The sequence below is a fragment of the Tachypleus tridentatus genome, chromosome 7 (assembly GCF_004210375.1).
Source record: "Tachypleus tridentatus isolate NWPU-2018 chromosome 7, ASM421037v1, whole genome shotgun sequence".
NCBI lineage: Eukaryota > Metazoa > Arthropoda > Merostomata > Xiphosura > Limulidae > Tachypleus > Tachypleus tridentatus.
Genome location: NC_134831.1, coordinates 23,231,659 through 23,257,158, shown reverse-complemented (window position 1 = coordinate 23,257,158; position 25,500 = coordinate 23,231,659). Strand labels below are relative to the sequence as shown.

Here is a 25,500-nt window from a genome sequence, read left to right as displayed (position 1 = left end):
TGTATAGGCCTATATAATATATAATAATTTGGGAGTTGCAACAAGTTGTAATATTTGTCTGTATGAGCGCAGTCGTAATGTATACACCAAAATCGTAATGATTATGCTCAAATCGTAATGGTTGACATCTCTGCATTTAGTATACTACAATACCATTTTTAGGCTCTTAGTGGTAACCTTAAGTATGGGTTAAAAGTAAATGTTGAAAACATAGATAGGTTGTTTCTTCCATTACAGTCCTTGATTTGCATTATCTTTGTGAATATTAAAGCTATGTTAGCTTAAGAAATGACGCAAAATTTTTGCAGTTTATTTTCCAGTTTGGTTTGCCACTAGCCATTAGTCAAGTTTATTGAGCAAAAAGATTCATTCACGTCTCTAAATATTCTTTTATTCATAGCATAAGAATAGTATCAGAACATGTCACTGTACTAAGTTACTTGCATTTCTTGCAAATCCTAGATATTTTCTCCTTCTTACTAGGAGATACATTTGCTTTCCAAAAATATGTACATTATATGGCTTCTTTCCTGATGCTAACATTTTTATGTTGACCAATTTTCCTTTATAATATCATTATTCTTCCTCAAAGGAAACTATAACTTTAGTATTCAACATCTCTTTGGTTTCCAGACTCACAACAACATTTCTGGTAGTTCAAGAAATCCTATGTGGTTAATGATTAATCAGACATAAGTCACCTGTGTTTAGATAATGACTTGTTAAGGTCGTCCTACCAAACTGTTATCTCTCTGTTGAACTAATATTAAGAGCACAATACCATGCATTGAACTCAGTTGGTTGTTTTGAAAACCGAATATTCACTTTTGGTTTTATACAGCTGAAATACAGCGACACAGTTTGTCTACGTTAATTTCTTTCCACGCGTAAGTTGATGATCAATCCAGCCGAAAGTTAAGTAGCCAATGTTTGTTAAACAGAACCATTATAATACTATCACTTGGATTATGTAGGTAACTGGGACATATTTACTGTTATCTATGTATTTTAATGTCGATGTTTATATCAGTTAAATATATATTGAGAAATGCAAGTAATTTATATTGTTAAATCGGTATTGCAAAATTCCCGCCTCTTCACTAAAGTTGTATAAGATTATCGAATGTAATAATCAACAATGTGTTATGTGTGTATGTAAATACTAGTTATTATGAGTAGTGTTGCCAACTGAAATTTTGAAAACCATGCTTAACGTTTATAAACCGACGCACGAACAACAATATATATTGTTGGTTTGCTATAGTTAGTATATTATAAACATTGAAAGCTATAACTGTGATTAACGCTTGTTAATCAGGAAATTACAGAGTTTTGACCGGGAACGTTTATAGATTTTGAATATTGCAAACCGTTTAACTTTGGACGTGAGTATTTCTCCAAAGTCATTGTATAACTTCAGTTATGAAAAACTCACGTGTGATCAAAAAAGATCTAGCTACCTCCCCGTTTCAGGCTATTAAAAATCATAATACATAACATAAATTGAACTCTCGCCCGAGCCAAATTATAATACGTAACATAACACTATAAGTTAATGCTACCTCTTGTTAAAAAAGAAAAGTCATTTCTGTATAACAGTTCCACCAATACAAAAGATGCATCTATAGCATTCTAACTCAATACTTCATGCTTTTCTTATATTACCATAATTTACTTAATATGCAGCAGTCTACTGTGTTCGAATCAAGTGTGTTCGGTGGCACTAAATGATTTATCCCCAATATCGTATTTCATAAGTTGCACAAAATGAAAACTGGCTGACAATTTTCAAAGAATGCTCATTCTTAAGATAACAATGCGTGACCCTAGATCAGGAACAACAACTTTAGTTTTGATCTGTAATAACAATGCTAAAATAAAGTCAGTCATCGACGTTTAAACACTTTTATTTTGTCGCCATTTACCAGAACAAAGTTGGCACTAACTGGTGGCTTAATTTAGCATCAATTAAACCCAACAAAGTCTATTATCCACTGGAAAGTAAACTCTCTCATGTCCATGTATCGTTGTAGGTGTATAACATGATTCAATTCCATGGTTTTCTGAAACATATACCATCTTCCCGGATGACTACTACACCTGTGCATACTGTTGGTTAGATTTAATTTAGGGTATACTAATTTATCATATATTAACCTAAGCTGCCGATGTTATAACGTGCAATTGTTCCTCCATAACTTTCTATGGGATTTAATTGAATAGACCTTTGGTCTGATAATTCAGTTTCATTAAAAAATACAGGTAATTCTACATTACATGATTCAGTAAGCTATAGTTAAAACAAAACTTTGTCCTTCATGCTCTGAGCATCTTCATTAGAAAGAATTTTGTTGCATAGGTACTGTAGCCATAGCAACTAGAAGGGGGAAAACTCTAGTAACAAATATTGAGCCAAAACAGCTGTATCATAACACTTTGGGATGTTACCAATCCTTGGGTATGCTTTACAGCTGAATCAACTAATATTTCAGCTGTTAATTTTGCTCCAGTACCAATTTTAGTATAATAAGCTTGATACATCTTGTCCAGAAACAACTTTAGTGGTAAATTAAATGTCGTAGTTTTACGACTTATTCCACGGATTTGTTTAGCAACTCCACGTGAACTAGAGAATGAAAATGTCATACGATCAGCAGGTGACATGACTACGAACACCTTCCAAAAAAAAAAAAAAAAAAAAAAAACCTACTTAGATCACCCAAATACATAGTCAAATACTCAGTAAGGCCAATTTTCTACACCTTTAAATTTGCCTGTATGATCGAGATTGCAACAGGATTACTCCAAAATATAACGCCTGAGACATTTTAGGAAATGCCTTACATTTTCCTCTGCTGTGGCATTACAAAACCATTTAACATTTTCTAAGCTGTAGATTAATTTCCCTGTTTGCTTGGGGTAAAAAAGGTCTACATTTGCACAAAACAAAAGACTACATTGTAGCTATAAAACATTCAAATAATACCAAGATTTAGTTTAAAGTCCTATTATCTAAGATTTTCGGGCTTAATTGATCGTTCATGTTATTTACATTTTAAGACAGATTAACTTCTAGCTTCTACTAGTTTGTATAAAACTCTATCATCAAGACATTTGGGTATGATCCTCAATAAAGAGATGATGAAAAATTATGGCTAGTTTTCTGAAATGACCGTTATAGCATGTAATCTAAGCCTGGAGATCAGATTGAGTCAAGTTTGTAACACTTACATATTGTTAGCAAGGTCGTTAACTAAGGACAAAATTGATAATTTTATGTTTTATTAATGTATTTATGGGAAGTTATAAGCGCTTTCAATACAGATATCAAAATTTGAATGTCAAATAACATACAATTGTTGTCCATTAAAATGAATACATTATTAACAATATATATATATATTTCTAATTCCAGGAGAGTTTGCGTTGCTGTGGAAAAAGAACGCTGGAGGGACGCAACAAGTTCTGTTAGTCGAGAAACAACGTATTACACATGACAGTCGAGTATCAGTGTTGGATGATTATTCTTTTCAAATCCTGGATGTTTCAAGACATGACTCTGGACAGTATTTATGTGTTATCAGCAGCAACCCACCAGTGGAACTTGTTCATACCTTAAATGTCAAATGTGAGTCATATTATTACAATGAAACATTTAATTTGTTGTGTTATTACTCATGCTTAGTTTTCTGTAATTTCCTTTTCAAATTCGACATCAAAAAATAATTTATTACGTTTAAATAAGAACTGTTATGGAGGCCTTCTTTAAAAACCGTGCTTTATATTTACTAAAACTATTTCTACTATTTACATGTGTGTTTGCAAGTCTAGTTTCACTTTTTTACAACTTAAAAGTTAAATGAAAAACATCAACATATTCAAGGTATATGACCCCCAACCACCGGGTTTTGACACCCGTGATGGGCAAAGCACTGATAGCCCTTTGAGTAGCTTTGTACTTAATAACAAATAACAACAATCAAGGTATATTACATACACTATGAGTATCAGTAACTTTACTATTAACAGTTGTTTTATAGCTGAATAGCGCATCTATCACTTGTTAACATAACAATGTGATAATAAGCAGTATTTTAATATATATATATATAAATTAGTTAATACTGATACAAATGGCCTGGCATGGCCGAGCGCGTAAGACGTGCGACTCGTAATCCGAGGGTCGGGGGTTCGCGCCCGCGTCGCGCTAAACATGCTCGCCCTCCCAGCCGTGGGGGCGTTATAATGTGACGGTCAATCACACTATTCGTTGGTAAAAGAGTAGCCCAAGAGTTGGCGGTGGGTGGTGATGACTAGCTGCCTTCCCTCTAGTCTTACACTGCTAAATTAGGGACGGCTAGCACAGATAGCCCTCGAGTAGCTTTGTGCGAAATTCCAAAAACAAACAAACAAACAAAACTGATACAAATGTTCTCATTGCAGATCCACCATCTGTAACAGTTGAGCCTTCCAGTGGCTTAGTAATTGTTCCAAAGGGTCATACGAAGGTCATCAAATGTCACGTAGATGGAAATCCCCTCCCAAATATCACTTGGCAAAGTGAGGTAAGGAATATTAGGTGTGATTAGTTTATCCCATGTACTAATGAAACCAATCTAATGATACAACGTTATCACAAACATTTATGCACACGGAAATATTATTGTTAAATTCACGCTACTAAGTAGCAGACCATTTTTTAAACGTGCAAAATGCTTGATATAAATATTTCGTATTTCTGTGAAATATTTCTTTTAAACACAATTTTAAATAACTCATAAAATCATTGTGAAATATTAAATAACCGTCATGTATTTAATATAATAAAACTATTAAATTCATAATATCCCTATTAATGTTGTGAAAAAATGAAATATTCGAAAACTACTAGAAGTAGAACATTGTAAGAAACAAACAAGAATGTTTATCACATGCAGAGGAAGGTTAATAAAAGGACAATTTACTGTATTAGACATTAAGTAGTAATTAGAAACCTTAGTAGTGTGATGTTTCTTGTTTAGTAACATTATAAAAGAGAATAAATCTATTTTATCCCTAAAACAAATATAAACTAAATGTGAAAGGTAAGGCAGCAATGATCAACAACAGAGATACATTAAACCAGGTGCAAAGTGTACATGGTTAGACCGTGAAAGCAAATTTTGTATTATGTACACATGAACATTTCTTTCTTAAACTCAAACGTTGTACTAGTAGGCCAAGGGAATAGACAGCTTTTCTTCCACAAAAACATTTTTCATGGAAATTCATTCGTGCCATTGAAGTTGATACCAACCTCAATGTTGCTGTGCAGAGATCCAAGCACAATTAGATGGCTTGACGTAGCAGATCTGTTTAATCGAGCTAAACATGACACTTAATGGTCACATGATGACTTTATTACCCAAGATCAACCCATTATTGGTATTTTAGTAATATTTCTGTGCAGCTAAATTGTGTTCACAAACGGAAAAGAACACATTCGATTAAGTTTAGCAATTCAACTACAATGTTATGAAATTGTCTAGACCATTAGTTTCCAAATCTTCTCAGCCCAAGGTCCCCCAGAATGCTCCAAAACATTCCACATCCTGGTTGAAACCTCCATCAAATGAAACAACATATGCTGAGTATCTTAAAAGTAATATATATTTGTTGTAGCCCACCTGTCACTTTTCTACATCACTCCCATGGAGCCCACACATCCAAGTTTGGGGACATTTAGTGCAGATAAAACAGATACCCATTTTGAGCAAGGAGACCTTTCAAACTTGTTTCACTAGAGTCAAAACTAAAATGAAAAATACAGTTTACAAGTATCTAAATATGAATCAACGTTAAGATACATGTTTTAGCAGGACCTTATTTCATATTTTTACGACACCTTTTATCGTATTCATATGTATTTGTGGTCACAGTTTGATGATTTAGTCTTTCAATATTTTGGATCTTTATTTATTTTTATTCTGGTTATCTATCTTTCGAAAACTACCACGCATTACACTTTGTTAGTGTAATTTCTTAAATATTTCAATAAATTACGCATCAGTTAGTTGTAACAAGACAATAATTTAGTTCACATATTCTACGTTATGTTTTAGAAAATTCAGACTTTTTTAAAAGTATGGTTATCAGTAGATGTAACATCACTATAAACTTTAAAATTGTAGACCTTTGTACTGAATACTAAACAAATTTTAAGTTAAAACTGTGTATTATAATACTATCACAATACGTCATGCATTTACTTTCAAAAAATATCTACAACTTGTGCTCTCTTTTATGGTATTTTATTAATGTTTCTTAATGTTTACGTTATTCAACAAGATTGTTTTTATTTAGGTTAAAGTAGTTTTCCTGTGAAATTTTTTATAATGATTTGAAGGTTTTGGTGTCATAGTTGGCATAAGTCGTTATACGTGAAGATGATTTCAAATATGTACTCTAATTTCCAGTTATTTCCTTGCTTGTACCAGTCGATTGTTTGCTTGCTTTTGAGCACAGCCATAGCGGGTTACCTGCTATTTCCATCACGAGGAATCAAACCCTGAATTTTAACATTGTAAATCCACAGACTTACCACTGTCTCACTGTTGTACGTATCAGTCAAATAATTTAATATTGTTAATTCTAAAACTTTGCATGAGTAGTGCAAGCTTTGTGGAAGGAACTATTATTTCTTTGGAAGGATGCAACGTTTATTGATGAGAAAACAAGACCATAGTATGCGTTTATTTAATTTATCTTTATTTTTCATGGGTATTTATTAATGCTAATATTTCTTATATAGATTCCACACCTAAAACATGTAAATAAAAGTCTCACAACATAACATTCTATCCATAATGTTTTATCGTTTGCATTGACTAATCACAATAAAAACTAATCTTTACTTGCTTCCACACACATGTAGCTGTTGGGTAAATTACATTAAAATAATTTTGAATCATTGCGATATCATTAAAACCCCTGTCATCCCTATGTGGTCATGCACTCACTAATGACCGTTCATCCTAGTAACAGCCTTGCAGATGTAATTTCCATTATAAAAGGTTTTTTCATAAAACTGGCATGTGTGATAAACAACCATTGCACCCCCCTCCCAGCTCTAATGTACGAGGACGGCGGTTTCTTAGTGGAAATGTCAGCAGTCTGATCAAACAGAAATATATAGGTGCTGTGTACAGCGAATTGAACAGCATCTCTTAATACTATATAGTCTAAATACCCATTTCATTGTCTATCTAGTTAAGGTGTGCATCATTTCAAGTGATGGAAGCATCTTGTGTACACGTGATTTGTGTCACTTGTTGTAATGCCTCTGACGTTTGTGTTCATATATTCTTCTCTGTTATAAGATATGGCATGGCTTGGATATGACTTTCTCTTTCTGGACGGCCCTTCGGTCCCAAGTTTATCCATTTCCTCTGTGTTTCAATACCATTAACTATATGGGATATCATTGCCTTAGAAATTCTAAGTTTCCGATATCAGTGAATGAAAATTTTTAACTGGATTGCAGATGTTCTTCCCAAGGCGATACACTTTTGGCGACATTACACTATTTAATAAGCGCCGGCTAGTTAAAAAATGCAATTCTAATTAATATCATTTTACCACAACTTTATTTCAGTTGTAACTGTTAAGTTACTTGATGATTTGCATATTACACATTATTATATATATTATAACCTAAACTTAATTAACCACGTATTAACCTTTACTTAGAAACTAGTCTTGCAGCTTCTATCATTCTCAAGAATTCACAAGTATTCCTGTTTTGATGGGCTTTACCCCAAGTAAAATTATGCCAAATATTTATACACATAATGTATGACGTGTACCATATCACTATAGAAATTATATAATTATAGAGGGCAACTGCATAAATTCTTCTGGTGATAATTTCAATGTGGCTTGTATGTAGTAAAGTCTGCAACTTTATACAGAGGTGGTTTCTAGATCATTGTTATAATTTTAACAATTAAAACATTTGCAACATTCCTACGATATTAGTGAATGACCAGGAAAATGTTTCAAATATTTATACGTTCTTTATACGGTTGAGTTTTTTTTAATTCACTAGATTATACTGGAATAAATATTATGGTTATTTCAAGTGTTGATTTATTCCATTTCCACCAGCCTATCGCCTCTCAACTAAATTCAAATGTCTGACATTCGCTGCTCTACCCTAACAGAACTTGGATGTTTTTCGCAGTGATAATGCTAAAAGTAAATCTGTCAACCCTATATAAAATGAAAACTTTGTATCTGGTTGTTATTATTGTGTTTGAACGTGTTTAAAAGCAGCAGGTGCAAAACATCCCTTTACTTCGAACCAACAGATGTCGCTGCAACCCAGTTTTTGTGCTTTTTTCTAACACTTCATATATAATAACCTACCTATTTTTAAGCATGTTCTTGTTTGTTTCGTGTCACATATAGCTATTCTGCCCATCGCGGATATCGAAACTTACTTTCTAGCAGTTTAAGTTCGCAGACAACCACTGTTCCACTGGGGAGCATTCTATGATCCTTTATATGTGTGCTAAAGTAATTAATTTCGAGATATTGAATAATTTATTTCTACCTTTATCTATATCTTTCACATACAAAGAAACGCTGTTAGTTTAATTGCATTTGCTGATATGTATTTAATTTTAACATTTTAATTTTAATTTCTAGCTCTAGATTTCAATCGTATTTAATATGATATTCCAAACTGAGTGAATCATAGAGAATTGAAGAATTGCTCTAAAGCTATTTTGATATTGTCTCTGGTGCCTCAGAGGTGTTCTTTAGTTATTAAGAATGAAGTTACGCAATGGCTATATGGTTTTGTCAATTTGCAAATATAAAGACCTGATGTTTAGGATTATAAGTCGTAAGAGTGAACGCTGAGCCACTGCATGAGAAGGCAGGGATGTCGGGTCAAAGGTCAGCTATATTGCTGAAATTCAGGACTCAACCCTGTGAATGACACAACTCAGTCTATTTTGTAACTTTTAATTGAATTAATACGTTCTTGCAAAATCAGTTTATTAATTTATAAAGATTTTTAGCAATATACAGTGCAAAGTACATTTTTATATGCTAATAACGCGTGACGTCAGAGGAGTTAAACATTACAGGGTAGCTTAACCGGATCGATGCGTGTTATGATAATTGCTGTAGCTAATGTGTATTTCCTCGTTTGTTGTGTCGATCAAATTTATCTTTTGTTCTGTAAAATGATTTAATGTGTGGTGTTTAGTTGTAATAATAGAAGTTTCACACTACTATGCTATTTCAGAAAGTACAGGCAACTAGAAAAGCTTTTGTTTGTTTTGAATTTCACGCAAAGCTACTCGAGGGCTGTCTGCGCTAGCCGTCCCTAATTTAGCAGTATAAGACTAGAGGGAAGGCAGCTAGTCATCACCACCCACCGCCAAATCTCGGGCTACTCTTTTACCAACGAATAGTGGGATTGACCATCACATAATAACGCCCCCACGGCTGAAAGGGCGAGCATGTTTGGTGCGACGGGGATGCGAACCCGCGACCTTAGATTGCGAGTCACACGCCTTAACCCACCTGGCCATGCCGCGCCCTAGGAAAGCTTGGATTCAAAACATGAATAGAGATACAATGAAACGTAAACGATCCTGCTCTGCATATTTTAAGAGAACATAATTTTAATCACGAAACTACACATGTTGAAGAAAGAGAATATAATGTTACTGGAATTAAAGTAAAATCGAATTTTATATCAATGTTATTTCCTCAGACATATGGAAAACTGTAAGAAATTATGAAACGGAAAACTTTAACGAAATTTTCGTTCCGGGGAAAGGAAATTTGTCGTCTCATTTATCTGTCGCTTATGAGGTACCCTGAAATATAATTTTAAAACACATACTACGGCAAAATTAAGAACTATTTATTTGCTATTTAAGTAAGAGTTGTACTTGATTACAACCTTCCTACACACGAAAACACAATGTCAACTTAAAAGGTCCGTTGTAATTATAGTTGGATGTACTTCGACAGCAACGTATCATAAATATATTATTGCTTATTGATGATATTCTGAGTGTTTCAAACTGATAAGGTTGTATTTTATTAGAATTTAAATAAAAACCTCTTTTTAGATAATGCACAAAAATAAGAAAAAACGTATTCCAAGATAGTCTCACTACAGTATATTAATATATTGTACTATGCTTAATGTTTAGTCTGACGTCACCAGATCACAAAAGTAAAATCTAAGTAAATTTAAGCATACTCCGAAACTTCTAATTATACATGTAAATAGTTAACACATTTTGTTATTTTAATAATAATATATTATTTACTTGAAATATATAGAGTATCGTGCAAAAGTGCTAAAACAAGAGAATGTTTAGTCGTTCTTTTCATTTTATGGGACTAATTCTTCCACGTCATTACAGAATTTAAATATCAACACTGTGTTAATGCTTCACTGATCACTCTTGACAACAGAATGAGCCAGGGTGAGAATACTTATCATTCTTTCCATATACTTATACCAAGGGCATATCATAACGGTTCTGCTTAAATGAGCATACGGATCAAATTTAGGGTTTGAAATAAATGTCATAGTACCCATGCAGTTTCTTAACAATATAGAAAGAAACTAGCAAAGAGGTATCAGATGATATCGATATATACTAGGAGAAATCTATTCGATCATACTCCTCAAATAAGCCTAGATAAAAACAGTATTTAATACCATATATTAAGTTTTGTTGTTATGCCAAAATATTAACTGTTTACTGAACTTAAGCACTTCCACTGAGTTTCTGTTGAACTAAATATAAGGATTAATATATTTTGATGTTTCACCCGTGATATATCCTCCACTGCTCTTAAAAAATAGTCCGGAAGGTAATTTTAGACTTTGTCCTAATACTTTTTCACAGTAATCTATGTGTGTGTCTTCTTATAAAAAAAAACACACCACATTGGGCTATTTGCACTGTCCACCGAAGGGAATCGAATCCTTTATTTTAGTGTCATAAATCGGTGTACTTACCGTTGTCCCAGCGGAGAATTGCACAGTACTGTATTTTGTATTTTTTTAATGCACAGTTTTGTGGCTGTGTGTACTTGGTTTCTTAATATGTGGAGTTTTTGAATGCCCTTCTTCAGGTTTTGGTGGGATTAAAAGGTCGTACGTTTTACACTTACGTAAAAGGTCAGTACATTCTTCATGGTAACATAGAAAACTATGAATTATAAAAATCACATAATCAACATCGACTGGACACTTTGTCAGGAACTCATCCCTCCACTCACACACACACACACATTTCCAGAATATTCCATGCAATAATCGATTGATCCTGTGATGTCTTGGGCTATCTCTTGCGCTCTATAAATGTACAACTGTAGTCTTATCATAATTATTTTTGAAATCATCGGTGAGCTTGAAATGGTGCACATATACCAAGAATATTATAATCAAAATTGTTCTCAGTTTGGCTGTTCAAAGACACATTTTCATTATATTCAAAGAACAGTGGCAAATAAAAAAAAAATGCCGTTATTAAAAAAAGTATAGTCACTATATTCTAGTGACTGATTGAAATTGAACGGCATATAAAAGACATTTGATGTCAGACTTTATCTCACCTGTTCAGCTCTTAACTATCCTCCAACCGTGACATTAAAATAATAATACCGAAAATTACGACATTGTAGCCGACAGTTCATCCAAAATCATTTATCTCATATAAAAACAGGGAGGATTGGCTTCAGTTATGCTTAGAGTAAAAAAATATGCACAGTTTACATGTAAATAAGGTTGATATATATATATTTTTAATTTTGTCATCTTATGTTTTATAGGGAGCCAATTACGGGCAAAAGTAAGAACCTCACATTGTTGATGTCATGAGCTTTGACAATAATCTCTACTTTTGTTCTCAACTTGTCCATGATGTTTTCGAAATTAATATTTTAGTCTTGAAGCATATACCAGGAACAAATGAGGCTTTTAGTCATCGAAATTTGTAGTTAAAATGCATCATGTATCTTTAGAATAATATATTTATAGATGAAACTTATTTAAATTAACTAACGCAATTTAAGTATATTAATTGAGACAATTAATTTGGTATTTATTTTCTGATAAAGTTCTGAGCTATAACAATGGTTTCAATCAATTAGACCTAGGACACTACCTAAGATTCAGCTTTCAAAAAAAAAAAAAAAAAGTTCATTACCTGATGATTTGTTTTCTGTGTACTGCCCACCACTGTTTTCAGGCATCGAGACCTGGTTTCTAGCGTTAGCTGTCCACATACATGTCACTTTACGTGATGTAGAAGCATGTTGATATGTAATTTATGCAAACTCAACTCACTTATATTCGTAATATTTGAGTGTTTTAAGTATGATTTATGCTTTCTTTTCAGATTACATGTTCTCGAATTCGCCTGTAACCAGTATTTGACAGTCATTTTCGCTTAACTAGTTAAATAAGTTATTTGGTAAATTGAAAGCATGAGTAAGACTTGTGACACTACTGGTTGTTATTCATTCGCACGTCATTATAGAGCTATTGATTCATTTGTACATTCTTAGCTTCAGTTCATAGTTGTTTGTATGAAGCATTGTATCGTGTGTTATTTTTCATCATCATTTTATCTTTAAAAGTTAAGTTATCCAAACTGTTTCATAAAAAAGTTCTGTTATGACAATCTACGTGTTTTTGTTTTGAATTTATTAAGGTTTTTTGTTGACAAGTTCAAATTCATACGACTGACCCATGGAGTTCTTTTGGTAATTTGCGAAATGTGGTACCAATGTAGCAAAAGTTTCTTTTTTTTTTTAACTAGCATATAGTTCATCGTTGCTCAACATTATTATCTTCAATTTGTAGTTGTTCATATATAGATACAATTAATACATAAACAGTCGAGTAAAATAAAATCGAAAGAAAGGGCGGCGTTAACAAGAATAAATCCAAAGATGTTTGTTGAATGAAAACGACGATTTGATTATAGTTTGAGATGCAGTGATATAGCTACTTGATTGTTCAACGAAGATTGTAGGTTACGAATTAGGAGTGCTTCCTTAGCGTCCATTCATCTTTTCTTCAGCCTATTATTCTGAAGTGTCCATTTTTCAGTTTTTCATTAATCTTTACATAGGTGGTTGTAAATTCCAGAGTTATAGAAAGGCTATTGTGGGATGCTCCTTGATTGTGGTTCGAGTTCTTGACCCAATATAGAGTTGCCTGTAGCAAGGACCAATATCGTTATAATACCGGTGATTTTTTTAATGAGAAATTTTGTATTTAAGAAAAAAAAATTGAGTATCTGTTTCTTCAGTTTTTCCCTTTAGGCTGACTTAGTGATAAGTTGATTGTATAATGTTTTTTTTTTTTTACTTTTATATCATGGGATCTGGTAAATGGTAACATCAAGGTCAGAAATTTAGTGTTGTAAACCTTATTGATTTATTCAAGTATACATTTGTTAATAAAATGCTAGAGTGAAAGCATTTTTAATTAAACGTTTTTAGCATTGATAAGTTCATCGCGAAAACAGCCATAAGGACTCGTAAGTTTATATGATGTATAAACTATAATTAGTTTTTAACAGTCAGGTATAAATGTATTCAAATGACAGTAAGGCTAGAAAGTGTTGGTTTGTGTGATTACTTAGTTTTGAATTAGTTGTTGCAGTTGATGACCTCTAGATCTAAACGCAGTTTATAATTACTTCGTACAACACGGTAGATATATAATATCCTATCTTTCCAACCAGCCGAGAGATTAAAGACAATACTTTTAGGGATATCAAAACTATGTCAATAATACTTGAAAACTTCAAATTGAATAACGTTTTGTTTTGAACTATCGTAATCAGTTTGATATTTATTTCTTATCTCTAATTAAATTTTGAAGTAGTTTGCTTGAAAATAATTCAGATATCTTCACTAATTTAGTTTTTTAACCTATTTCTATAGAAGAACATTCAACTATCCAATAATTCTGTTATTACGGGAGACACTATCACCTTTGATCCAGTGGATCCGTTACACTCTGGAGTGTACAAGTGTATAGCCGAAAACGAGCTCGGAACTGATACTAGAGCTATAACATTGAAAGTGCTATCAGGTATTACATAGGTTATTAATTACTTAACATATTACACAGAAAAGTACGCATAAACGTAACTGTATTTCGCTATGCTTAGTTGTTGTTGAATATACAAAATTGTTTAGTTTGTGTATGTGTGTGTGTGGGGGGTGTTTTTCTTATAGAAAAGCCACATTAGCTTATCTGCTGAGTTTAGTTTGAGAGTTATTATTTAATTCATTTAGTGATCTAATATTTAATGATTATTTTGTTAAAGTTCATTATTCTAAAGGTGATAATTATAAGTTTTGTCACGTAACTCAGCAAGTGTGCGTTATATGTATAATTCAACTGTTGTTGTATTGTTGACGTCATCTTTCTTGAAACCTCTAAAGTCTTTTCCCTATGTTAGCACTGTTACATCATATCGTCTCGTGGTTTTTAGAAAGTTTGAATCCTCTGTTAGGTAAGGTTGATATACATGACAAGTTCAATCTAGAATAAGTTCGTGAGTTATGAAGTTAACCGACGAGTAAGTGATTATCTTTAACAGGAGATTTCTAAAGTGAGTTTCACGTCTGTATTGTAACCTAAAGTTGTTGACTATTGTGGACTTTTGACAAAAAATAAAATTAATTAAAGTTCTTGATACAACTTTTAACCAAGAAAAGAAATCAGGAAACGTTAAGTTAGCGTGTTTGTATTTTCGTATAGCAAAGCTACGTTAGACTATTTGTTGAGAGGAATCAAGTCATTGATTTTAACATTGTAAATCCAAAACCTTACGGTTGTTCCTTCGGGATGTATATATGTCTGTCTTCTTATAGCAAGGCTACATCAGGCTATCTGCTAAGCCCACCAAGGCGGATCGAATTCCTGATTTTAGCGTTGTAAATCCGTAGACTTACCGCTGTACTAGCGGAGGGCCCACCGAGGAAACGTTGAATTAGTGCAAGTGGAGTTAGGCTGCATGATTTTTAGTTTAGTCATAACGGGCGATATTTTTAAGTGAGTTTCACAGTTTAACAGAGCTAAAAAAATAATTTGTCTTGCCAAAGAGTGTTCTAAACTAGTTGAACCCACCTGTTTGGACATTGATGAAAAGGAGACAATTATTTAAAGTTCTGGATGCATCTGGGGTAACCCACGAAGTAATGTAACTTAATTTGCCACAGATTATATAGTAATAAACAGAATATAAAAAAATAATTCGTCTTGTCAATTTGATTCTAATATAATTTAATCAAGAAAAGAGAATTATATAAAGTTTTAGATACAATTATGATATCCTGTAGAATTTTTGTACATGCGTTTGTCCTATTATGAATATATTATTTTAAAACAAGTGGAGCGTGTGCTATCAGTTTATTGTTCAAATTTATCTCCAACAAGTCCTAGGCACCTTCTGTTAAAGAATCCCAGTACATATAATTAAAACCCTGACAACTGTGTAGCACGTAAATCTGATGATTAATATTTAGTATGAATATTTTATCAACGGAAGCACGTATGTATCTAATATTCTATATAATTTGGTGGTTTATCTAATATATATTGTTCTATCATTTTTGTTCTTATTTTTAAGAAGACTACACTTATATTATACTTTTTAACCAGATTACAATCCTGACTATTTGTTCAACGAAACTCGCATCAGACTACGTTCCGATATTTCATAGCTTTTTAAATACATTTTCTGTTTTCTGTATTTCATTACTTAACGCTCTTCCACAAACTCACGTGTTTTACAAACTAACAATTACCTGTATCTCTGTATTAACAATACGGTCTATTCTTTACTCTTTAGTTAATGTTGAACAATATTTTAAAACAAACTATTATGATCCTGCAAAGTAAAAAAAAAAAAAAACTAAATTTGAAGAATGATTTACAAGACAATTTTTCAAATAAAATGTGTTTGATATATTAACTTTAATGTGGAAAATTTCATAGGACCTCCAGAAATTCACGTACCTAAACCCTGGGTTCATGCTGGCCTGGATACAACTAAAGAAATAAATTGTATAGTCTACACAGAATCTCCAGTTAATGTTACTTGGTACAAAGATGACATGCAGCTGTCAAACTCAGGTGATCATCTACGAATTGTTAACAATAATAATACATATAGTATTGTTCTTAGAAAGTTGACAGAAGAAGACATGGGGAATTACACTTGTGTCGCCAGGAATTCAGGTGGAGAGACTTCAGCAATAATTGAAATATCAGGTAATATTATGAAGAAAAATAATTATGTTCGACAGTATACTTAATTTCTCAAATAAATATACTCGGAGGATTGTTATGGATGCACAAATACGTTCAGCAAATGAACAAATAGCAAAGTTTATTTTTTCAAATGTGTGTGGCCTAAAACTTGAGTTGCGTCTCTTTTCCAAAAAAAAAAAGGTTCTCTGTAATTACCATTGTATTTTTTATCTGAATTTGTTAAAAAGTAAAAAATCATAAGCAGTTGATGAAGTCTGAAACGATTATAAGGAAGATAGAGAACATATTAAAACAATAAATCCTATATTATTTAGTGTTACGTACTATAATGTATCTCGGACGAGCCTCCAATTTATTATGTTACGTATTACAATTTGTAATAATCTGAAATTTTAATCTTAATTTAGAAGTTAATTAAATGTCGATATGTATCGAATTTATGATATTTGATAACAAGATGGATAGATACTGTTTTCTTACTTAACACAAATATAATTTAATGTACAAACAATAGTACAGTTTATAAGAATGGTTATTACAATAATGATTTATATACAAAAGTTTTACAAACAATATTGAGTCTTAAATATTGTCTCGACGATTCACGATGAGCGAATTAATTCCGAGTTAATATCGGTACAGTTCACTTAACGGATAGCTAGCTAGTTTCTTCAAAGAGAACAGGTAAATTTTTCACCGACAAAGATATGTAATCTCCTGGTAGAAATACTAACTTCTTGTTAAACGGCTTGTAATGTTCAAAATCTATACATTTTCCTGATTAAATATCTATAGTTTACCAATTGATAAGCATTAATCACCATTATAGCTTCCGAAGCTCATAGTGTACCAACTGTAGAGACCAGTTTTTTTGTTCTGTTCTATTTCTTCTTACGGCAAAGTGACATCGAGCTGTCTGATGTGTCCAGAGAGGGAAATTGAATCCTTGATTTTAGCGTTCTTAATCAATTGACTTACTGCTGTCCCAACGGGGTACCTGTAGAAACCAGCAACAATATACTGTCTCTTCACATGTTGCGATGGTTACCTTTTGTAATCATTAGGCGAAGTTATCGAAATTTCAGTTGGCAGTAATACTGGCAATCATTAGTGTTTACATATACACATCGTACATTGTTGATTCTTACGCTCCAGAATCTTTTACAATTTTAGGGACTAGACAAAAATTTCACAATACACAATTAAGTTAGATACATTTCTAAATATATATTTAATTAAAACAAATATCAATATTGAAATAAATATATAATAGTAAATCCGTCACACTTACCAAAATATACTATTGCCCGAAATGACATTTCATAAGTTTCTACCAAAACTCCATGCACCCCAACTAAATCTTAATGACGTACAAACAGTAGAATACCCCGAAATTTCCTGAAATAAATTAGAAAATGAACTTTTCCGTGTGTAACATATTGGAGATAATAAATGCGTACCTTTGAGTGTAAAGTATAGTTATATTGCAAAACACTTTTGACATATCATTGTATCTCCAAGTAACATGTTTAAGAATAAGGGAGAATTCATGTGCAAAAGATTCGTAATGAAAAAGCATTCAACATAAAGGATGTTATTTGCAGATGACCATCAATACAACCTTTGGTGCGCGTAATTATTTTGGTATTACCTAGCTTTTGTGACAATGCTTGATGTTGTAAATACAACAAACCAATCATAGTGTATAGTTTTCTGTGTAACAAACGCTGAAATCATGTAGACAGCTTTTGGTGTGAGATAAATCTAGGCAGCTTAAACTAGTACTTCAACTAATTAATAAATAATTGGTTTTAGCTTTCTTTTTACAGAACCAGTCATCAAAATATTATTTTGTTTTGTAAAAAGAGTCCATAAACATCACTAAGACTCGTTTCACTAAGAAAAATAATAATAATATTTGAGTTTCGTAGACTAGACATACACATGATTTTAATGAACAAGGTTTTAATTTATTTATTTTCGCAAATTACGCAAAAGTTGAATTTTTTACACTTGTTTGTTGTTGTACATTTCAATAACTACAATATGTTTTTGATTTTTATTCATTTTCATAATTTTCTTTAGGCTTAGCAAGCTCAGTTAAGTTTAAAAGTGACCCTAGAAGCTACAAACCAACAAGCTATGCTCTGATGTGGGAAGTAGAGTCTTATAGTCTTGTGATTGATTATTTGCTTCAATTTAGAGAGAGAAAGGTAGGTGTAATATTTGTAATGATAAGGAAAACTTAGTTACCATACAAAATACTACCGCTCTAAATATATGGTTTAAGAGTTTATGCATTTTATTTGTTGGAGTTAGAAGAGCTATTCAGGTTGAACAACCCAATGTCGTTATTGTTAGAGCACAGACAGCCGTTTGTGTAGCTTTGTGTTCAATTACAAACAAACAAAAAGAATTTAAAATTTGACAGACAATATAAGTCGATATTTGATATATTTTAACCATTGCTGAAAATGGATGTAAAATTCATCATTAACAAGAAATACAACAAATTGTCACCAATAGAGTAACGACATTTCGACATGCTTGCATTTGAATGAAGGCAGAAATTTTATGTATAACAATGCAATTCCCAAATTAATTTTATGATACTAATTCATTCTGAAAGTAAGTTTTAAAGCTATAAAATTATAAAGCTACTGCTTATTAAAACCTTAAATTATATATCCATCCTTTTACATCTGTGCATAAATATTTGGACAATAGGAACAAGTTTTCAACTAATCTCTCTCTTGATTTACGTTAATAATACCAAAGGATTTAAAATGTATTTATCCATCTGTTTTGGTTTTGTATAGGAAAATAGTACCAATGACTGGGAAGAGGTAACCATACCCGCTGAAAGACAACCAGGTTTGATTCAAACACAAACTTATGACATCACTGGTTTGAAAGAAAACACTTTTTACGATATGTCGATCCAAGTTCGCAATAAATTTGGTTGGAATAAACCAACAACTTTTGTCTTCTCAACCAAACAAAAAGGTATGCAAAATTTGTAACTAAAATAATCTGAATTTATTTTATTAACATACTATATATAGTTTTAAATCTTTTTTTCTAAGTATGATGGAAATTATTCCTTTACGCTATTCGTTTCCTTGTGATTTTAGAAGTTCTGTACAAAGCTACATTCCTTTTAACATTAGGCCCGGTATGGCCAGGTGGTTAAGGCACTCGACTCATAATCTGAAGGTCGCGGAGTCGAATTCCCGTCTCACCAAACATGCTAACATTTCAGTCATGGGAACGTTATAATGTGACGACCAATCCCACTATTCGTTGGCAAAAGAGTAACCCAAGAGTTGGCGGTGGGTGGTGATGACTAGCTGCCTTCCCTCTAGTCTTACACTGCAAAATTAGGGACGGCTAGCGCAGATAGCCCTCGTGTAGCTTTGGTCGAAATTCAAAAAACGAAACGAAACTGAACCCTTTAACATTCCCTTTCTTTTGTACTAATAACATATATGAGAGACGACTGGTCAACATCAGTTATCGCTAACTTTTAAGCTACTCTATTCGAATAGAAACATTTAACATTTTCTTTCAGAAAGAGATGAAAATCATCAATAATCGTATGTAAAGTATAGAAACAATAGTTATACCACGTTCGCCCCCTTGTGAGCCTAAAACGTTATAGTGGTTTTTTAAACTGTAAACCCATTTATTAAACTTAAAATTGTAGTATCGTACAGAAACTGTTTTTATTTAATAGCGAGACCAACTGCTCCTATAAAATTGTGCAAAAGTTCATGGTTCGACCTCATGCTTCAAAAACGCAATGAAAAAAATCAAAACACTCCACTTGAAGTCGAAAGACAGAAGACTTTCGAAACATCGTCCTCTATACTTGTGTTTCTACAACAGGTCATTCAAGATGTTGTTTAGGTGCATGTGATAAGTCCTTTCTAAGCGCCATTCCCATTTAACTCTATTTGCATTTTAAATGTGGATTTCAATATGTTTATCATACCTCGAACATCCTGCACACTTAGTAGAAACAAAAATATGCTTTTCAGTGATCTATTATGGTTTCTTCTTCTCTTAAGCGTGCGACTCCTAATCTGAGGGTCTCGGGTTCGCATCCCCGTCGCGCCGAACATGCTCGCCTTTCAGCCGTGGGGGCGTTATAATGTGACGGTCAATCCCACTATTCGTTGGTAAAAGAGTAGTCCAAGAGTTGGCGGTGGATGGTGATGACTAGCTGCCTTCCCTCTAGTCTTATACTGCTAAATTAGGGACGGCTAGCGCAGATAGCCCTCGAGTAGCTTTGCGCAAAATTCAAAGCGTGTAGCTGTATGCTGGGACATCCTTATTTTGTCACCATGGGTGTCAAAATCCAGATTTTGGCGTTATAAGCTCTCATACTTAATTTGAGCCACTAGTGGGATGCACCTTAAGAAGTAATGAAAGCTTCTTATCACATTTTTCACCTTCAAAAATACTCTGCACATTAACTGTATTTCCTTTCCTCACCGTTGATTACTAATCGTTTTGAAATAAATACACAGCTCTTAAGAACTTAAACTCTTGTAACAATGGTAAATCAATTTCAAATATATATTTTTTTCCATATTCTAGTATGCAGGGGCGTAGATTTTTTACACCCGATGGGGGGGGATGATTTTTGCAACCACTTATGTGGACTGTTCAATTTGCAAATTGATAATCTCTGATTACATGAACCTGAAAGCTGTAAACATGCAGTCCCAGAGTAATCTTGTTGCAACGATACTTGGATGTATACTTAGGCATACTGACTGATACTTACGAAGTTACGAACTATAACTTAGATCGAAAAGCTTAGAAACACGCCGATATTAAAGATGAACATTTTGGCTACTGAAAAAGCCTAGATCTAGGCCTAATTATGTAATTCGATTGGTAAGAACACGAGAATCACAAGAACAAACACACAATTCGTAGGTCTGTGATGCAATAAAACAATTCAACAGACCAAACTGTAGGGGGGATGATTGTATGCACTATACCCCCCACCTAAAATGAAGGGGGGGTTAGGAGGGTATACATCCCTCCCAGAATCTACGCCCCTGCTAGTATGTTTATTAGCATCTTATACATAAATATTTTCATGCTCTCTACTTTATTATGGTTTATTAGTTGAACCTGCAAAACCTACAGAGAAAATACAAGAAGTTAATGAAGATCCTCAGCCTGGTTAGTGCAAACATGATATATTTTCTTAACCAATGGGCAAAATTAATATAATTTGTTGTTGTTCCCTCCATTATCTGGGGTCTTATTATGGCTGAAATTGAAGTCAGTTTAGGTTGATAATTTATATTGTATGATAATGTCTATAGATGAAGAACAGATAAATATAGATCAAAAACTTAACAGTAGAATAATCTAAAGGATGTTAATAATATTTATATTTTGATCTTGGTTTGGTATATACAGATTAATTGATTATATTTTGATTAGCCTATGTAATTAATTGTTGGTTCCCTTTGAACTTTCTAAACTTTTTGTAATGCATAAAAATGAATGATTAGACAGTTCCTTAATCATTTGCTCTTTAACCAAATTTAAAATTTGGCAAAACTGTAACTTGTATGGTTTTGCATTTATTATTACACTTTATACCTAAACATGCTTTGTACAAGATTTCTGTATAGAAATTCTTTTTTATACTGATTTATTAGTGAATAGTAATCACTGAACATTTGAAATATGGTATAATAATGATATTTGTAGCATAAATGTTTGAAACTCTTAAGGAAAATTTTGTAACTGATAATAATACTAAAAGGTGGCTAATCATATTTATAAATAAATTTGTTATAAAAGTTTAAAACAATGGGTGAAATGGTGATTCTATATTCTTATTTCAATTTCTTCTAAAGTATGTAATCATTTCTATAACAATCTTTTTTGTTCTTCTCAGAACCATACCCAGAACATGTGTCTAGTGGAACAGATGAAAACAGAGCAATACCGACAACAGAGCCACCTGAACGTGCACGAGTCCTGGGTTTACTAACTGTTATTATTTTGTCCTTTTTTTTCTGGTAATCAGCTTCATCGTGATGAGCCGCATTGTCTTCTTGCCTACAGAGGACTTATGACATAAAAAGAAATGGGGTGGGGTATCTTTAATGAAAGCCTAAAAATAAATTTAGGTAAGAGTATTTGAAACTTAACTATATTTGAATGAAGATTACTTAAAGTAAAAATGATGTTTATTTGTTTATTAATAATGTGAATTGAAAGGAACAAAGGAGGAGAGAGACTCTACAAATAACAAGACTCATAGGATACAGTTGCAGTGGGAAAGTTATACCAGTTTGAGTGCAAAATTTAGGGTAGAAGAAAGTAATTTGTACAGGCATGAGATTAACTCATCCATAAATTCAGCTTACAGGCTTTGAAATGACTGAAATAGGTTGCAACTTTATGAGACCAAAATACTAGCAAAAACAACAATAAAAAATGGGTCAATCCAAACAATCACACATTGAAATCACAGTCGAACTAAACAGAACATCTAGTACACGTAAAGAAATCTACTACTTGTGAGTATGACTTCTACAGATATCTCCTACTTGTAAAGGTATAACTTCTACAGATATATGCTACTTGTAAAGGTATAACTTCTACAGATGTGTGCTACTTGTAAAGGTATAACTTCTACAGATATATGCTACTTGTAAAGGTATGACTAGTACAAACATCTGCTACCAGTAAGACTTTATAAGAGCAGACATTTATGGCTTGTTGGGTGTAGCTGGTAAATACCAGTTATCACTTTTAGGACATGATTATAGTAAACATCTATCACCTTTAGGCTATGACTAGTGCAACTAACTGTTACCTTGTGCAGCTTGCTACTGATATACACTGTTTTTGACACCATTATAACTACATGCTTAGTTATAAAGGAATTTAATAATGGATAGAATATGAAAGGTATGTATCTCTACTACCTGTAACACATAAATAGTAAAGAAATGTAGTCTTCTAAAATGAAAGATAACATGAATTATAATGACTTGGATCTCAAGGACTTAGCATGTACAATCCAAAATGCTCACTATAACATTTGATAAATATGACATACTTTTTCTTCCTAGGTCTTAAAACCTAGTGCAGTAATTTGTATCTGTAAGAAAAATAATTTTAAGGTGGATGCTACTTGTTTATATGAATATAAAAAATCCAAGTGGGACTATACTTTTCTTCAAAAATTAAATGAGATGGTATTCATTTCAATTTACATTTCTCTGCCTTACTCTTTTTTTTTAATATTCTTTCACGTTTTCATATTGTTGAAAATTCTTGAAAGTTAAAATTTCATGAAGACATTTAACTTTGAATTTGATCTTCATTGCAAGTCTTTATCAATCATGGAAACATTTTAAATGACATTTACTCTTCCTGGAAAAGTCTATTAGTATTGTAAGCATATTTGACAATGAAGCTGATTTTATTTTTTGGAAAGGCCTGTTAACTTTGCGAGCACATTTTACAATGAAGCTGATTAACCAGCTGTACTGTTTGGCCTTATGTTTCCTTATGTGTCGTGTTCAAACACGTGTAGTTGATAAATTTCAGGTAGCTTTACTTCATGCTGTCATTACTATATTTACATGTAACATACGTCCTCTATAAAGGCAGGTATATCAACACTGCTAAATTAGCTTAGGATTTTTTTTTGAGAGAAAAAAGTTTCTTTCTTGCAAACGAGTGCCTTAAGTGTTTATGTAATAAACTACAGCTACAGCAACAGCTTGTGAAATGTATTACACAACTCTAAAAGTGAAATAATAAAACAATGAACTTCTGTTTGAAGACTTTCAAATAATCATAAGCTATTTTGATGAACTCCTGTTCTACCCACTTTGTCATTCTTAGTGGTATTGTATGTTGTAAGGCTAATGACTTTATGTTGTGTAATATCTTTATTTATGTGAACACATTCACAGATTCATTAATTGTTCATAAATAATTTAATTGGAAATCATCATTTTGTTGAATATTATAGCACTTTGTATTTATACATTTAAAGATTGCTTTTATAACACTAGCAAAGTGTTTAACATTCCTCTATTCTCCAGCTTTTCTGTTTCTATTAGAAACATTTTCATATGTTCATGAACTGGAACTGCTTGTCATCTGACAACTACAAATTATCCTTTTAATTCTACTTGTTTTACGAATTTTAAATCATTAAATAATTCATGTAATATCTAATAAAATTACAATTACATTTTTTCATCAACCATGTACTGCCAATTCTTCAGAAACCTCTTTATTTATATTCACTACAACTACACATATTTTGGAAATCTCAGGCTACAACTGTTTATAGCTAAGTTTGTTACCCTGTCCATCAATAATAACTTTTCATTGCTTAATGATTAGAATATATATTTTAATGGCTACGTAAGATATATTATCAAGGCAGGTTAAAAAGGTTTTCTTCAAAATTGCTAAAATTTTGTTTTTGCCATTAGAAACTAAAATATGTTATTGAATATTAATAGATCATTTATTTGGACATAACTCTTCTTGGACTTCATGGCAGTTTTAAAATTTACAGATATCAATTGTTTATAATGTCTTTATTAATAGAAATAACAAAAAGGGCAAGTACAGAACGTTTATTTTGGTTGATCTTTATATGCTGCCACTACAGCAGTTTTTGATGTTATCCTTTGTATTTTTTTGTTTCTTGTGTGTACTTGTTACTTGCTACTTTGTACAAAACTATAATTTTCTCCTTTTGTCAACACTGTATTTTCTTTTTCAAATGTATAATTTTTTTTTATTTGTTTAATAGCAGTTATCCTACTAACATACTTTTACAGATAAGTATCACAAATAATTCAACTACAATATAACTACTGGTAGCCAGTTAGTTAACTACATCTTTGTCATATTATATGTACTTGTAGACATATAGAAGTGTGAAGTCCAGGAACAACTTTATCATACAGTGTGGAGGCTGGGTTGCATGGTTACATTATGATAATAGAATTTTGTGTATTGTTTTGATGTAGCATAATTATATGTTGTTTGTTGTTGTTTTTTTCAAAGAGAAATAAATGTTTGTTAAGAACTATAATCCTATTTATGTAATTTCCATTACATTAAAATAAAAGAAACTTTATTTGCACATGATTCTCTGGACAATA

General features: G+C 32.2%; 1 protein-coding gene across 4 annotated transcripts in view; it reads left to right on the top strand.

The window, feature by feature from the left end:
- LOC143255299 (lachesin-like) overlaps positions 1-25,481 on the top strand; it is an 82,279-nt gene extending 56,798 nt beyond the window's left edge. The window contains exons 3-11 of one of the 4 annotated variants that reach the window (XR_013030529.1): positions 3,416-3,628; positions 4,444-4,565; positions 13,981-14,131; positions 16,046-16,321; positions 18,407-18,534; positions 19,141-19,327; positions 21,464-21,520; positions 22,251-22,950; positions 22,985-25,481. Coding sequence is in view for 2 of the 4 variants with exons in the window: in XM_076510750.1 (XP_076366865.1) it covers positions 3,416-3,628; positions 4,444-4,565; positions 13,981-14,131; positions 16,046-16,321; positions 18,407-18,534; positions 19,141-19,327; positions 21,464-21,520; positions 22,251-22,378 (1,262 nt within the window). In the remaining 2 variants the exon portion in view is untranslated. Of the gene's footprint in view, positions 1-3,415; positions 3,629-4,443; positions 4,566-13,980; positions 14,132-16,045; positions 16,322-18,406; positions 18,535-19,140; positions 19,328-21,463; positions 21,521-22,250 lie in introns of all 4 variants that reach the window. The other 3 variants (XR_013030530.1, XM_076510750.1, XM_076510751.1) reach the window with 3 other exon arrangements.
- Positions 25,482-25,500: the final 19 nt, after the last annotated feature.